This window comes from Olea europaea, chromosome 14 (genome assembly GCF_002742605.1).
Source record: "Olea europaea var. sylvestris chromosome 14, O_europaea_v1, whole genome shotgun sequence".
Classification (NCBI taxonomy): Eukaryota; Viridiplantae; Streptophyta; class Magnoliopsida; order Lamiales; family Oleaceae; genus Olea; species Olea europaea.
In genome coordinates, this window is record NC_036250.1 from 290,696 (window position 1) to 307,330 (window position 16,635).

Sequence of the window (16,635 nt, forward strand, 5' to 3'; positions counted from 1 at the left end):
CTTGTTCCTTGATCTACTGTGACACATCTCGTGATTTACTTCCTTTACGATACTCCAAAGATGGAGACTTCAAGAATGAAGTTCAACTTTTTTATTTTTTATTTTTTATTTTTAAAGAAAGATAAAAAAAAGTTAAAAAAGTAGGGAGTGAGAAAGAGCCCACGAAAGCAAGGTATTTCAATTTTCAAGATTCCAAACCAAGACATGATGAAATCCACTGTCACCTCGTTTGATTTGAACCACATACCGCCCATTTTGACGCGAATTTTCATGTTCAAAAAAGAAAAAGACAGAGGTTAAAACGAAAGTGTCACATCCTAAATTTCCTCAAATCTTCCATTCTATTTTGAATATTTTGCAATTTTTCATACTTCATAGTATAGTAGTATACTGACAAACGCCAGGTAAACATATTTTCTTTTTCTTGTTTCATGGCCGAGCCGAAACGCCTGTACCAGGTTTGGAAAGGAAAAAATGTAAGTTTTTTTTTAACCCCCCCGAATTTTACTCTCTGTTTTGCTATTTTGTGAAAAGGGCTTTGCTTAAAATGCAAAAAAAGATTGATGGGTTCTTCTTGTTAAGTTGGTGAAACATGAGATGTTATTTTTATTTTATTTTATTTTATTTATTTTTCAGAAAGTTTTGCTGTGTTTATTTCTTAGGGTTTAATTCGATGGTTCTGGGGGATATTATTGGCCAAGTTTTGGAATTGAGTATTGAATTTTGTTTACACAAATTATCTTTGGACTTGATAGGAGGCTTATCTGTCTGTGTTTTAATGCAACGGTGATTAATTTTTACTTTATCAAATTTGTTCTATAGTACACCATTTTGTGTTGCTGTTCCAACTTCCAACTAGGGCTAAAACTTTAGTTAATATGGATTAAGGTTCATTTGAAAGGATATTTAATGTGGTTAGTAATTGGAATTAATCTAGTTGTACAAACTTTGTTTACAAACTAAGTGCTGACAAGATCTAGCCAATTGATTTCCATTGATTTAAAAAACTGTTTTTGAAATGATTGGCCTAAATGTTGCCAAAACATAGTTTGAAAAACAAGTTTGTCATCCTAGTTTGTATTATGGGAATGTGAGGTTAATGGAAATGCACGATTCATTTCTCGAGAACACTGGAGACCACTGAATAAAAAAGCAGAGGACTTCTTGTCATAACCGTTACAAATGCAGTATACAAAGACGGATGATCTTTTATAGGAATTATGTAGGTTAGATAGATGGTCAGAAATAAAAGTAGAAGCCATTTCAAAACTTGTTTTCTCATGTATACCACGATTCTGTTTCCTAAGTGGGTAAGTGGTTTAGGTCTATTACTCAATCTGGTTTACCTTCGGAAAGCCAATCAAAATTGTGCTTGATTGTATGAAAGGTGAATTCTGTTGTCGTTAACAGGAAAGAAGTGTAAGTCAATATGGTATTGTTTGTGTATATTCAGTGTTCTATGATATTTCAATTATCGACAAGAAGGATGATCGCCAGGGTTAAGTTGAATATTTTGACTCAACTCACAGTATCATCAACTCAATTATAAATGCTTTGAGCAAATTAAGTAGTACAATATAATTCAAGATAACTTGGAAGCTATCAAGATTTTCAAAACTGAAATGGAGATCAGGTGAAATTAATTTTGAGAACAATAACTTCCATATCAAATTTCACCTTTTTCCCTATGTTTGAATTCGTATGCACCAAGTGGGGGGGGGGGGTTAGGTGTTGCGTGATGGTCTCCTCTCCCTCCAGAGTTCTGTCTATTTTTGTTTGTACGGGTTGGGTTGGGAGGATGGATAGTTTGCAGTGGGGAATTTTAGCTAGTTTTAGTTTCCTTGGATTAAAGGCAGCATCATGGAATAATTTTTTCTATTTTTATGCAATGGCGACTTGAGTGAAGTTGTTAAGGACATGAAAAGGAGGATTAATAAAAAATGTGCAAAAGAAGTAAAGGCTGTTAATTGTTATTACTTGAAACTTTGCTTACTGTTTTTTGTCAATTGAATTTTTTTTCTCTGTTTCATCTGATTTGGCTGAAAGAACCCTTTTTTGATGTCGTTATTTCAGTTGAACTGTGGGGAGGTTTTTATTACAACACCATTATGTTTCTGTGCAACAGCATAAGTTTGTTGCATCTCCTCGATAATCCATTGCTTGTAATATTAAATGGAAAGCGTCCTCAACAACCTTTTATTTTTTATTTTTATTTTTTTTCCTGTCTGAATATGCAGGTTTGGTTTTCCAATATCCAACTTCCATTCCCTCATGGCAAAGCCCCATTAGAAATAAGATCGTGGTTTCTTGAACTCAATCTGGCGGGTTTACTTGTATTTCTGGGATAAATAAGATGCTACCTTTGATGATAAAATTTTCTAGAGATGTTCCATTCAATTTACTGACCTTTCAATGAGATTATACAAGAAAGATTAAAATATTCTTAGAATATGCTATAGCTTGGAAAGTTTGCTGTATTAGTGAAGATAAATATATACAATTGAATTATGTTGTTGATGCATATGAAGTTTTATGAATATTTAACTTCCATGACTTCCTGACCGTGCAGAAATTCTTCTTCAGTGGGAGGCTGATATTTGGGCCGGATGCTAGGTCATTGATCATTGCCTTATTGCTTATCCTCGTCCCTGTTGTCATCTTTTGTACTCTTGTAGCACGGAACCTTCTTCATGAAATTCCAGCATATAATGCAGGATATGCAATTTTGGTTGTCACAATTGTCTTCACTATCTATGTTAGTTATCTGGATCTTCTTTATGTGACTTTAATTATTTCTGTACATTACTGGAGCTGCCTTTCAACTTTATTTCATGCATCTTTCAAATTAACAAGTTTTAGCGACTTTCTACTCTTTCTCATTACCCTGAGGTTGTAACATGAAATTAAATCACTTGGAAATACTTTGAAGTAAAAGTTATATTCTTGTTACATTATAATGAAAAAGGGGATATTGTGTGACATGAATACCAATTCTAAAATCATGTATGGGAAGTGTTTATAAATTGTTTAAATTATAAATAGATAGAAACGAGTGGCAGATAAGTTGATAGTATTTGTTGGTCCCACGAAATTTATAGATAAAAAGTGGTTTCATCGATTATGAATAGTTTATAAACATTACCCAAACATGGGCTAAATATTTTCTCCCAAACTTGCATCTTCCAGTTGAGTCCTCAACTAATTTCGTTTTTCTTTATCCATAAAAATTTCTGATTTTTAATAGGCTAATGTTTTAGTTGGTTACAATAGGTGTTATTCCTCCTACTTTTGACCTCATCTCGGGATCCTGGCATCGTACCCCGTAGTTCTCGTCCTCTAGAGGATGAGTTTGGGTATGAATCTTCCGCTTCTGTCGAAGCTGGTGGAAGACTTTCACAAAGAGTGCAATTGCCTCGCACTAGAGAAGTTTTTGTCAATGGCCTTCCCGTGAGGGTTAAATATTGTGAAACATGCATGGTTTATCGTCCTCCAAGATGTTCCCATTGCTCGGTTTGTGATAATTGCGTGGAGCGATTTGATCATCATTGCCCTTATGTTGGCCAATGCATTGGAAAGGTATGTCATTCTGGAGCTAATTGTTTCTTGATGCCATCAATTCTCTCGTCTTGTCGTCTTCATGTCCATGTAAATTTCTTAGGAAGTTGCATTTCTAAGGGATTTCCAACATTTAAGGAGTTATAAAACTTCAATATGTACTGTTATTCAATAACTTACCTACACGGGATGTTTAGTAGAGAGAATTGGATGGTACTAAACAGTATTCTAGTCATGTCCAAAATTGTGTACCAAAATGCATTCAAGTTTTGTAGAAATGCAAGTGGATCAAACTGCAGAGAATATTTGATTAGTTTCTTGAAAGAAAGTGTTGTCTGCAAAATTTTCATATTTATTAGCATTATGATTTGATTAAGATAGCTTTATATTGTTAAATTGATGCTGCGATGTACCTCTTACTTATTTATAAGTAAACCTTTTAAGCTTAACCAAACATGTAATCGCTTAATTAAGAAAAAGATAAAAAGACAAAAGGGAAACATAATCACCCTTTCTTTTATTTGTTGCTTCTGTTCTAATTTCTATTATGATATCAAGAAGCTAACAACTTGATTATATGCAGCGGAACTATCGTTCTTTCTTTCTCTTTGTTTCTTCCTCGGCACTTCTCTGTATCTTCATCTTTTCAATGTCAGCTTTGTACATGAAATTTCTCGTGGATGAACATGGAACTGTTTGGATGGCCATGAAAGAATCACCAGCATCAGTGGTATTGATGGTGTATTCTTTTGTTTTGCTGTGGTTTGTTGGAGGTCTCACCGGCTTTCATTTGTACCTAATCGGTTCAAACCAGGTTTGTTTCTTTTGTTGTGTTAGGGCATTTCATCTCTACCTCATTTCATTAGCTAAGTAATAATGATTTTTCTTTAGTTTTATTTAATAGTATCTTTTTTATTCACGTTGCATAGAACCGATGCCAGCATTAATCTTGTCCAATTAGTATCAAGGTTTATTGATTCAGAACTAATAAAAGCACGGTTTTACTTTTAACTGAGGAAAGAATGGGTTTATGGACATAGCTGGAATCTCTTTCACGAGACATACATGGTTGGCTAAGATCTAAAGTTTACTTATTAAGTAAATTTTGTAAATGAATAATATTTTATAGGTAGAAGATAAATACAAGTTACTTATTTTGACTATAAACTAAGAGCTGCTTTCAAAATAAATGAATATTGATTTTCGTAAAATTAATAGAAAAGTAACATAACAATGTAACATACCCCAATATCTTTTGGAAACAAAAAGTTAATTAGTAAATTTTTTAAGGGATAATGGGCACAAATATTTCCTCTCGTTTGGGGTAAGTCCAGTTTCAGGACCTATCATTTTCAACTTGGCATTATGGCCCCTTTTTGCACCTTCCTTTGCGAAAGTAAGATCTTATGTTAGCTGCCGTCTGTTTTAACCGTTAATTGGGCGAATGTGCCTTACAAGACATACTTTATAAGGGCAAATTTGTCCATGCACTTAATTCTTATTAATATAACAAATACAATAAACCCCTCAGAAGTTGTTCTTCTTTAACACTGCCAACGCGATCCGCCTTGCCCAAATTCCTTCCTTCTATGACACCTCTCACTCCACATCCATCAGTGCCTCTATCCAAGATATTACAATAAACCCACTCCCTAACCCTTTATATACATAGAGAGAGTGGTTCTAGAAACAAGAATTAAATTTTTAGTCTAAAACTAATTGCAGGCTTGGTACGAGGAATTTTGCAACCTTAGTTTATAGAAGGTTAAGTATCAAGGATCTGATTACAAGATCACCTGTATATAGTTTTGCTATCTATGCATCTGGAGTTGATTGAGCTCTATCTTTAGGTGAAAAAAGACAGCAGGATTCACAAAAAAATGGCCTTGACTCACTACGCAAGAATCTTGAGGTTAAAAATTTTGGTGGAGAGAGGGCGATACCTGGAAACATTATTGTTTGGCAAAGGGGAACCCAGTTTCATCCAGGAAATTACTTTGGAATCAGGAAAGATCACACCCTCTATGCTTTAAAGGAAGATTTTGTTAAGTCTGAGTGTCCCAAGCTGAGGTGATGTAAGTGGGTGCATGTTGAGCCCAACAATGGTCATGAGATTCACCTTGTCTACTCGAGTGCTGCCGAATCTCCCATGGTCAAGAAGACAACTTAATTTTGTTCCTGAAGAAGCCACAATTTTTTCAACATGCTGAATCTACATTTTGGCTTGCAATGGACATGAACTCAAGAAGTTCCAAAAAACAACGGTTTAGGTAAATAAAATGCATTAATATAACATCAATAATAACTGCAGCACCAGTAAAATAATGACGCCTGCTAATTCAAAACTCAGCTGCATTCTGTTTCAAAACCTCTACTTCAGCCCTGGCCATCAGATCATCCTTAAAATCGGCATCTTCTTCCTTTTCACCTTCTCGTTCCTGGTGTAATTCTTTAGCTTTCTGCATTGCCTTGAAGCTGCTGCATTTCCTCCTCCTGCTCTGCTGCCTATTGAACCACGTGTCAGCATCCTGCAAATAGGTCGGGTGGCCTATCCTATTTCGCCACCTTTGATTTTCTTTGGTAGCACATAGTTAAGAGTGAGAACAAGGCTGTATAGCTCTGCGCCGTCCATGTTATCTATATCAGCAGCTGCATCCTCTCTCTCGAGGAAAATGACGAACCTGAATGAGTGGTGCTTCTGCATGGCCTGATCCAATGGAGTCTTCTCATCCTTGATATCACTTCCTCTGCTAAACCACCCACATGGTGTGTTCTTCTGCACTCCCTGTTGGATTATTTTTTTATTCAAATTACGATCAATTGCTCTTGCTATCTGAATTTATGCTTGAATTTTTACTCTTTTCTGGGAATTTTGAATGGTTATGGCAAGAGGCTGAAGAAGAGGGTTGGATTGGGGGCGTTGAAGAAGAACTTTTGGGGGATGGGTTTATTATTTTTATTATATTAATAAGAATTAAGTGCAAGGACAATTTTGCCATTATAAATTTTGTCATGTAAGAGACACAAGCCCAAGTAACAGATAAAATGGATGGTAGCTAACTGAAGGTCCAAGTTTCGCAAAGGAAGGTGCAAACAGGGGCTATAATGCCAAGTTGAAAATGATAGGTCCTGGAATCGCAGTTACCCAAAAGATAGGGGCCATTTGTGCCAATTAACCTTTTTTAAGTTTAGCCAAACATTTTGGCTGAAAGCTGTTCTTTAAGTTGATATACACTTGCAATTCAAAAGAGCTTATCGTGAATGGTATACATTTTCCCACCATTTTCCTTAAATGATTGGAGTTGGTGCTTTCGTTTCAAGAAAATATGAAAAATAGTTCACTATCATTTATTTATTTATTTTTCTACTGTGGCCAAAAGATCAGCAGAGAAACTTAAAATTACGAAACGTAAGTGAGAAACAGTGAGCAAGATATGGTTGTTTCATCCTTCTGCATAACCTTCGCATACAGAGTGTTGATGATTTGGGGTACCTTTTGTATTTGAGGATGCATCAAGAATTCTAAAATGATACGGTCAACACTTTTTGGTATCTTCTATGTACCTCTGTATGTCCTATTCGACCTTGTGGACATAACTTATATTGTTTACTCATCTCATGATCTTGGGTATTTTATTGTGGAGTATATTGGACATTCATATCTTTGTATTAGGTCGCCCTAGTCTCCTAAACTATATAAAGGAATTGTTTTTCTATAACATGAGACAGAGGTATGGGGAAAATAAACTCGCTAATCTCCTTTTCTCTTGTATTGAAAAATTTGCACCGGCAAGTGGATATAGCACTTAAGGGTCAACGGCTATAAGTATGTGTTTCAACTTTTTGTTCAGTTCATTATTGCTCTTGGGATTGGAACTATGACTTGATACCTAATATGTCTCTCTTTGTTTTGACTCTCTAACTTGGTAGTGGTGTTCTGCAGACAACATACGAGAATTTTCGTCACAGAGCAGATAACAGGAACGTTTATGACCGGGGATGCTTGAACAATTTTCTTGAAGTATTTTGCACTAAAACAGAACCTTCGAGACACAATTTTCATGCGTATGCAAATGAAGATATGACGGAGCCTTCAAGGGGATCGACTCATGCAGCACATAAAAGAAATTCCAATGAGGGCAGACGAGCTAAGGTAGAAGAAGATCTTGAGATAGGCAACGATCTTCTTAAGGTATCTCAACGGCGTGAATCAGAAGAAGTGAGCGATATTCCAATCAGAGGACAAGATACACCACCGCAGAAGTTGTCTGAGGCCGACTTTGGATTGGGTTTGGAACCACAGGTATCCTCATTCAGATATGAGGATTACTCTAGTAGCTTGGATAGAAGGAACGAGAGAATGAGAGTTTAAATCGAAAACTGATTCAAAATATACAAGTTCTTCTTAAGCTACACTTTTTGTTGGAGTGCCAAGTAGAATGCACAGTTGGAGGATTCTTGCGATGGATTTCTTCCGTTTTCTTTTGGCTTCCCGTTACGGCATATTCGATCAAGAAGATAGGACAATACTTGATAGTATTAATGAAGAAAAGAAGTTAAAATCTTATTTATTTATTGTAGTGATTAGTCATGTTTAACTTTGTGTATCGAATAGTGTTTCCATTTCAAAGGCATTCGAGTCGTGTTAGGGATGTAAGGCGAACATGGGAAGTGATATAACTTAAAAGTACCTCTAAATATTGATACAAAAAACATAAAAACTAATGGTTTGTTTGCATTTTCAAATATTAATATGATTTAATTGAAAAACGATAAACTACTTATGGCTTGTCTGCATAAATATCATGCAATCTTTTCATTACTTAATGATAATCCATATCAAACTGAAAATGAGTCGGATTACCATCGAAGCAACTTCTTGCTTATAAGTGATTTTCAATGGTGAAAGAGAGAAGATAAAATATCCTAGCTACATTCAACTGTATACCGGGGTGTCAACCCCGTCTATAAGTAAGGGCCCCTTATTGTCAAGGGGCTATATACTAGGGTATCAACCTTAGCGTACAAGTAGCAAAACCCTAAAAAAAAAAAAAAATTGTAGTAAAATTATAAGCTTTAAAGTAAAATCAGAAAATGAAAGTACAGTGTGTTTGGCGTATACCTAGTTTGTTTCTTATTCTTTGGCCACAAAAATGAAAAATATGATCGTTATTCATCACATTAAGCCATCATGTTTGACTTCCTCTCTCTTGTGTGAGTCCTGTAACGATTATATTTTTCATTTTTATTCTTATAAGAATAAGAATCAAACGGGGTATAGTATTAGACAGTACTGAACGTGACCACATGCGAGATTTTGGCCACTTTCTCTTCTTGAATCGTGCCTCAAGTATTGGATTATCCTGAAGAAGTCTGATGACTTGAACCCCCCAAAGAAAAATCAGCCTCACTATTTCGACTGTTTGCTGCTATGAGATTATCCCTTGGCTGAGCTGAAAATAAAAGCGGAGAAGAAGTCGTCGACGGAAAAAAAGCACGATCATACAAAGACGAAGATGAAGATTGAAAAGTCGAACATGTGGATGATTGAAACAACAACTGACCCAACAAACTTGTGGGCTGTCCTTGACTATCATCAAGATTCATGAACTCGTGTGTGTTGGGATTAATAATACTTTGAGCTTGAGTATGAACAATGGGTTCGGATGAAGTCGAAACTGGAAAAAATGTATTCCGAGGAAACAAAATGCTCGACCTGGACGAGGACGAGGACGAGGACGAGGACGAAGAAGCTGGCACTAGCCTGACATTTTCTGGGAAATTTAGTTTGGCTTTGTTGCCTCTGAACCTTAAAGCAGCCTTATCATAAGCTCTAGCAGCATCCTCTGCAGTGTCAAATGTGCCTAACCAAACTCTTCTAGCTTTATATGGATCTCTTATTTCAGCAGCCCATTTCCCCCATGGCCTCATTCTCACTCCTCTATATTTTTTTCTTGGGATTCCTTCGTGGGATTCTATGTTGTTGTCATATGTTGGAATGTAGGCATATACCGCACTTGTCTGAATCATAGATCCTTCTGCACCTGTAATATATTCAAGAAAAAAAAAAGGGATTAATGAGATTTGCAAACATTACATACATTAATTACTAGATCAATGAAATTCCCAAATAAATATTTTATTCAAACCTTTTGCCTTCTTTTGTCAGGTTAAAGAAGTGAAAAAACAATGCACACTTGCAATTGCGTGTGCAATTGCCAATCCTGTGTGTTACTAGGTAGGGGAGGATGGAGTGGAGGTGTCAACTGCATACGTCTAGATGCATGCAGGGAAGGATTTAGTGTGGGCCCGACACTAAATTTAAAATTTCAAAATTTGCCCAATATTTTTTCAAGATATAAAAAAAAAAAAAAAAAAAAAAAACCTTATTTTCAATTTTTGCTCCCAGTTAAATTTTTTTTTAGTGAAAATTGTCCTCAACTCTTTTATCCTAGCTTCCTCCTTGGATGCACGACAACATAGCCCATGTTTCTAAGCGGACGGACTATACCGCACAACCAGAGACAGACCTTGGGGGGTGGGTTATAGGGTCAATTGACCCTCTAGATTTTGGAAAAAAAAAAAAAATTGTTTAGCATTTTTTTATGAGAAGATACCCTATAAATTTTATTTGTGACCCTCTAACCCAAGTCGTCTGGGTCCGCCTTTGCGCATGACCTTGGAGTCTGACATTGCTATGCGTGTCTTGTTGCGAAGGACATACCACCCGGCACTGCAGTTCAATGCATATACATGCTTCTATCGAGCACTCTACACTCTAGCTACTGTCGGATTATATATGGACCTATTTGATTTTGCTAAAATTAGATTTTCGGAAAATTTTGATAAAATTGATGAAATGTGGAGTTAACATGAAACATTGAATTAGATTTTTATCAACTTTTTAACTAAATCAAACCGTGTTATATTAAGAACATCAAATTAAACGCATTATGTTTTTGTTGGAAAAAATAATTAATTGCAGTAGTGATCAGAACAATATAATGCAGAAATATGAAACTTATCGTCCGATCGAATCTCGTGACAGCACGATGTCCTAAAGTGAAATTGCCCGTCAATAATTGCTGCGACTTCCGTGGACAATCACTCTCAGGATACAACGATCGTAAACCACTTGTGCAGTAATCACGAATGATTTTTCTAGAACTCTCAATTGTACTCCAGAATAAATGTAAAAACCCAAATATAAGAAATTCAGAATATGAAAAGGAGGATTGATGCAAGATGATTTTTCTATTTTCTTTTTGTGTGTGATTTTCCTAAAACGAGATATGGGTTTATATAGGCAAGATGGAAGTAACAGTCTTTACCATGTTAATGCAGAATTTTATTGACTGAGTAGTGGGTGTTTTAATGGCTGTTAGTGGGTTGTTACAAAAAACAAACAGTCAAAAAACACTGGCTAGTTTTACTCATTAAATAATAAAGAAAAAAATCATTTATTTTAGTCAAGAAAGCCCAAGAGCCCCAATCAAGACATTTTAATATCTGCGTGGGGAGTGATTCGAACCCCTGACGTCCTACACAAATGTCACATTTTCCACCACTTTAGCACTTTATCTAATTTGATTATTTTTTTCACATTTTATATTTATACCATAAATATATAACAGTCCCCCACATGAAAGAAATAAGATAAATGAAAATATTACTCTGCAGTACGGTAGAAATCATGCAGGTTTAGGTGTCTATCGACTTGAACCTTGGCTTTGTATATTCTATCGAGCTTACTAACTGTAGAGTGAACTATGTTTTGAACTCTATAATTATAGTTGCAAACTGAGACAATAAAACACACACATGATTTCTAGAACAATCATTGAGTTCTCGCGGTTGTGTTCATTTCGGCCGTGAACTTTCCCAGTTTCTTTGAGTGCTCTAGAGAATTCGCCTCAATTCTCATAGGAAGCGGCCCCACTGAATTTACACCCCAGTGAATAGGTGCTACTATCAAGGGTGCACTGTATTTAAACACCCCACTGAATATCAGTTATAGTAAGCATTAAGAGCATTAGCTCATCCTCTAATCAATACAGTTAGTACTACGCATCATAGGGAGGGGTTTGAAATGAATCCAATGTAATACCCCCACAGACCACTCCAATAACTTTGTTGTCCCACTGAACCTTGACCATGGGATCTCCAATTGCAAGGTTGGGTTTCTATTATAGGTGATCTTATAAATAATAGGCTTTAGCCCCATCCTCCTCGATGTTTGTTGAATTAGCTCTCTAGCCAATCCTTTGGTTAATGGGTAAGCAATGTTATCACTTGACTTCACATAGTCAATAGCTATAATTCCATCCTTATGCAGCTGACGCACAGTATTGTGCCTCCTACGAATATGTCTAGACTTTCCATTGTAGGTTAAATTTTGAGCTCTTGAGATAACTACTTGACTGTTACAATGTATTGAAATAATTGGAAATGGTTTAGACCACAAAGGAACATCCATAAGAAAATTCCTTAACCATTCAGCCTCCTCACCCGCCTTATCTAAAGCTGTGAACTCAGATTCCATAGTAGATCTAGCAATGCAGGTTTGCTTAGTGGATTTCCAGGAGACAGCTCCGCCTGCTAATGTAAATACATATCCACTTGTAGATTTACTTTCATTGGTATCGAAAATCCAATTAGCATCACAATATCCCTCAAGTATAGCAGGGAATTTGGTATAATGTATTCCCCAGTCTAGAGTGTATCTCAAATACCTCAAGACTCGAATGAGAGCATCCCAATGTTCATTGTTAGGATTACTAGTATACCTGCTAAGTCTACCGATAGCATATGCTATATCAGGTCTTGTACAGTTCATGAGATACATGAGACTGTTAATTACTTTAGCGTACTCTAAAGCGGAAACACTAAGACTTGAATGTTTTCTCAAATGACGGCTTGCATCATAAGGTGTTTTAGCAGGAATACAGTTGTATTGACCACATCTAAACTAGTTCCCATAATCAGCATATCATCAACATATAAGCAAATTATCACACCACAATTATTTTCAAATTTGCTATATATGCATTTATCTGCTTCAAATTTGTTATATATTGATTAAACTTTTTAAGCACCTTTTCTACATAATGTGATTAGGTCAAAATAATTCCTTCAGAATGTTTTACTATTTTGATTCCTACAATAACATCAGCAACACCCAAATCTTTTATTTCAAAGTGTTTGTTCAGAAACTGCTTAGTTTTATTAACCACATCTAAACTAGTTCCCATAATCAGCATATCATCAACATATAAGCAAATTATCACACCACAATTATTTTCAAATTTGTTATATATACATTTATCTGCTTCATTTATCACATAACCACTTGATGTCAAAACTGTATTAAATTTTTCTTGTCATTGCTTAGGAGCTTGTTTAAGGCCATAAAGAGATTTTTTAAGTCTACATACTTTATCTTCAAGGCTTTCTATAACAAATCCTTCAGGCTGATCTATATAAATCTCCTTTTCCAAGTCTCCATTTAAAAATGCAGTCTTGACATCCATTTGATGTATAATAAGATCATACAGTGAGGCAATTACAATTAACATCCTAATAGAGGTAATCCTAGTAACGGGTGAATAAGTATCAAAGAAGTCAACTCCTTCCTTTTGTTTATAGCCTTTAGCTACAAGTCTTGCTTTATACTTATCAATTGAACCATCAGGTTTGAGTTTTTTCTTAAACAACCATCTACACCCAATTGTCTTATATTCTTGAGGTAAGTCCACTAACTACTAAGTATTATTAGACATAATTGAATCATATTAACTATTTACAGTTTCCTTCCAAAATATAGAATCTGGTGAAAATATAGCTTCACCAAAAGTACTAGAATCATCTTCTACTAAGTAGGTTACAAAGTCAGGACCGAAAGAAGTAGTGGTCCTAGATCTTTTGCTTCTCTTAATTTCAGCTTCTTCTAATTCAGATGGCTCCTCTCTACACTAGGAGGAATACTAAAAGAACTGCTTGATCCTTCAGGCTTTTCTTTAAACAGAAATCTATTTTCAAAAAATTCAGCATCTCTAGTTTCAAATATTGTGTTCTTTTCAATCAAATTATTTTTAGAGTCAATGACTAAAAATCTGTAGGCATTACTATGAAAAACATGCCCTATAAAAACACAATCAACAGTTTTCAGACCAAATTTAGTTCTCTTAGGTGCTGGAATAGAAGGTTTGGCTAAACACCCCCATACTTTAAGATATTTATATGAAGGTGTTCTACCCTTCCACATTTCACAAGGAGACTTATTATTTTTCTTACTGAAAATTCTGTTAAAAATATAACATGCAGTAAGAAGTGCTTTCCCCCACATGTTAAAAGGTAATCCAGAAGAGCTTAGCATTGATATGACCATATCCTTAAGAGTTCGATTTTTCCTTTTAGCTACACCATTAGATTGAGGAGAATAAGGTGGAGTAGTCTCATGAATAATACCATTCTCAACACAAAATTTATCAAAATCTCCTGTATATTATCCTCCCTTATCAGATCTTAAAACTTTAATTGTTTTGTCTAGCTGATTTTCTACTTCAGTTTTATAGGAAATAAATTTTGAATAGCTTTCATCTTTGCTCTTAAGTAGATAAATATAACAATATCGAGAATAATTATCAATGAAAGTTAAGAAATATTTATTTTCACCACGAGTAACATATTCTTTTAAGTCACATAAATCAGAATGTATCAAACTTAAGACCGAAGTAGTCCTATCAACATGAGGAAATGGTTTTCTAGAATATTTAGATTCAACACACGTTTCACATTTTGAATTTGGACAATTATCAATTTTGGGAATGTTTTCCAAAGTCTTTAATTTTTTAATAGAAGTTTTATTAACGTGTCTAAGTCTAGCATGCCACAAATCATAAGAATCCAACAAGTAAACGGAAGAGCTAGATGCTTTATTGTTAATCACAGAGACATTGAGTTTAAACAGACTTTCATTTGCATACCCTTTCCCAACAAGGGAATCACCCTTAGACAGTACAACTTGACCACTTTCAAATACAATCTTAAAACCCTTTTTTACTAAGATAGATCCAGATACTAGATTTTTCCTAATATCAGGTACATAAAGGACATCCTTCAAATTAAAGATATTTTCAGAAGTAAATCTAAGCGTCACAGTTCTTTTCCCCTCGATTTTGGAGGAGGAAGCATTGCCCATGAATAGACATTCTTCATCACTAGCGGGAGTGAATGAAGAAAATGCACCTCTCGTGCAGCAAATATGGTTGGTAACTCAAGAATCTACCCACCAGTCTGTCATGTTGCTTACTAGATTCACTTCTGTCACCATAGCAGAGAAATTTCCATCCTCTACCACATGTGCCTGATGCTTCACAGCTTTTCTTTTCCTATTTTTGCAATCCTTTGCAAGGTGACATGGTTTACCACAAACAAAATAGTCACCAACAATTTTATTTTTAAACTGGGGCTTAGATCGATTGTTCTTTCCTACAAATTGTTTTCTTTTGTTTCTGCCTTTAAAATTCTGATTCCTTGTAAAATTTACAATTGGTTTCTTAGTCCCAGAACTTCCTTTAATAAGATTAGCCTTTGTATCAAAGTCTGGCCTTTCTTTACGTTCTGCCATTCTATTGTCCTCTTCGATTCTAATCCTGATAATCAGATCCTCTAAGGACATTTCTTTTCTCTTATGCTTCAAACTATTTTTATACTCTTTCCAAGAAGGTGGCAATTTTTCAATTATAGCTGACACTTGAAAGCCCTCACAGATTTTATATCCTTCAACAATAATTTCGTGAATTATAATCCGCAATTCTTCAACCTGACTAACCACAGTTCTAACATCATTCATTTTAAAATCTAAAAACTTTCCTACAACAAATTTCTTGGTTCCAACATCTTCTGTAGCATATTTCTTTTCTAATGAATTCCATAACTCTTTTGCAAATTTACACGAATAGTAAACATCATACAGATCTAAAGTCAAACAATTCAGAATATAATTCCTGCACATATAATCCTTATGCTCCCAATTAGCTAAATCATTGGTTTCCTTATCAATAGGATTATCAGCAATTGCAAAACCGGGTTTATCTGATTCAATAGCATCAACGACTTTAAGTGTTGTCAAATAAAATCGCAATTTCATTTGCCATCTCTTAAAATTCTTTCCATCAAACAACTCAAGTTTTTCAGAATACTTAGGAACGGATATATCTACGGCAGACATGGCAACTAATAATAAAGATAATTTCACTTTAAATTGTTGGAAAAAATAATTAGTTGCAGTAGTGATCAGAACAATATAATGCAGAAATATAAAACTTATCGTCCGATCGAGTCTCGTGACAGCACGATGTCCTAAAGTGAAATTGCCCGTCAATAATTGCTGCGATCTCCATGGACAATCACTCCCAGGATACAACGATCGTAAACCAATTGTACAGCAATCACGAATGATTTTTCTAGAACTCTCAATTATACTCCAGAATAAATGTAAAAACCCGAATATAAGAAATTCAGAATATGAAAAGGAGGATTGATGCAAGATGATTTTTCTATTTTCTTTTTGTGTGTGATTTTCCCAAAACGAGATATGAGTTTATATAGGTAGGATGGAAGTAACAGTCTTCACCATGTTAATGCAGAATTTTATTGATTGAGTAGTGGGTGTTTTAATGGCTGTTAGTGGGTTGTTACAAAAACAAACAGTCAAAAAATACTAGCTAGTTTTACCCATTAAATAATAAAGAAAAAAATTATTTATTTTAGTCAAGGAAGCCCAAGAACCTCAATCAAGACATTTTAATATCTGCGTGGGGAGTGACTCGAACACCTGACGTCCCACACAAATGTCACATTTTTCACCACTTTGGCACTTTATCTAATTTAATTATTTCTTTCACATTTTATATTTATACCATAAATATATAACAGTTTTTACATGCAAAATTACATAAGGTGATACACCTTTCACCTACATACACATGGTATAACAATCTGTGACCCCAGGGCAGGGTCGGTGGGGGCCCTTAAGGTTGGGGTTCAACCTTTTTTTTTTTTTTTTTTTTTAATAAT

The 16,635-nt window shown here is 35.0% G+C and overlaps 2 protein-coding genes and 1 pseudogene across 2 annotated transcripts; 1 reads left to right on the plus strand and 2 right to left on the minus strand.

The window, feature by feature from the left end:
• Nucleotides 1–208: 208 nt before the first annotated feature.
• On the plus strand, nucleotides 209–8,209 carry LOC111408665 (protein S-acyltransferase 8-like). Its single transcript, XM_023038397.1, has 5 exons — nucleotides 209–476; nucleotides 2,570–2,755; nucleotides 3,271–3,576; nucleotides 4,139–4,369; nucleotides 7,499–8,209. Exons 1-5 carry the CDS (start codon nucleotides 432–434, stop codon nucleotides 7,925–7,927), a joined length of 1,197 nt encoding a protein of 398 aa, XP_022894165.1. The 5' UTR covers nucleotides 209–431; the 3' UTR covers nucleotides 7,928–8,209.
• LOC111409592 lies at nucleotides 5,589–7,069 on the minus strand (annotated as a pseudogene).
• Nucleotides 8,210–8,415: 206 nt separating the features above from the next.
• Nucleotides 8,416–9,909, minus strand: LOC111408666 (ethylene-responsive transcription factor ERF113-like). The gene has a single exon (XM_023038399.1). It carries the CDS (start codon nucleotides 9,583–9,585, stop codon nucleotides 8,914–8,916), a length of 672 nt encoding a protein of 223 aa, XP_022894167.1. The 5' UTR covers nucleotides 9,586–9,909; the 3' UTR covers nucleotides 8,416–8,913.
• Nucleotides 9,910–16,635: the final 6,726 nt, after the last annotated feature.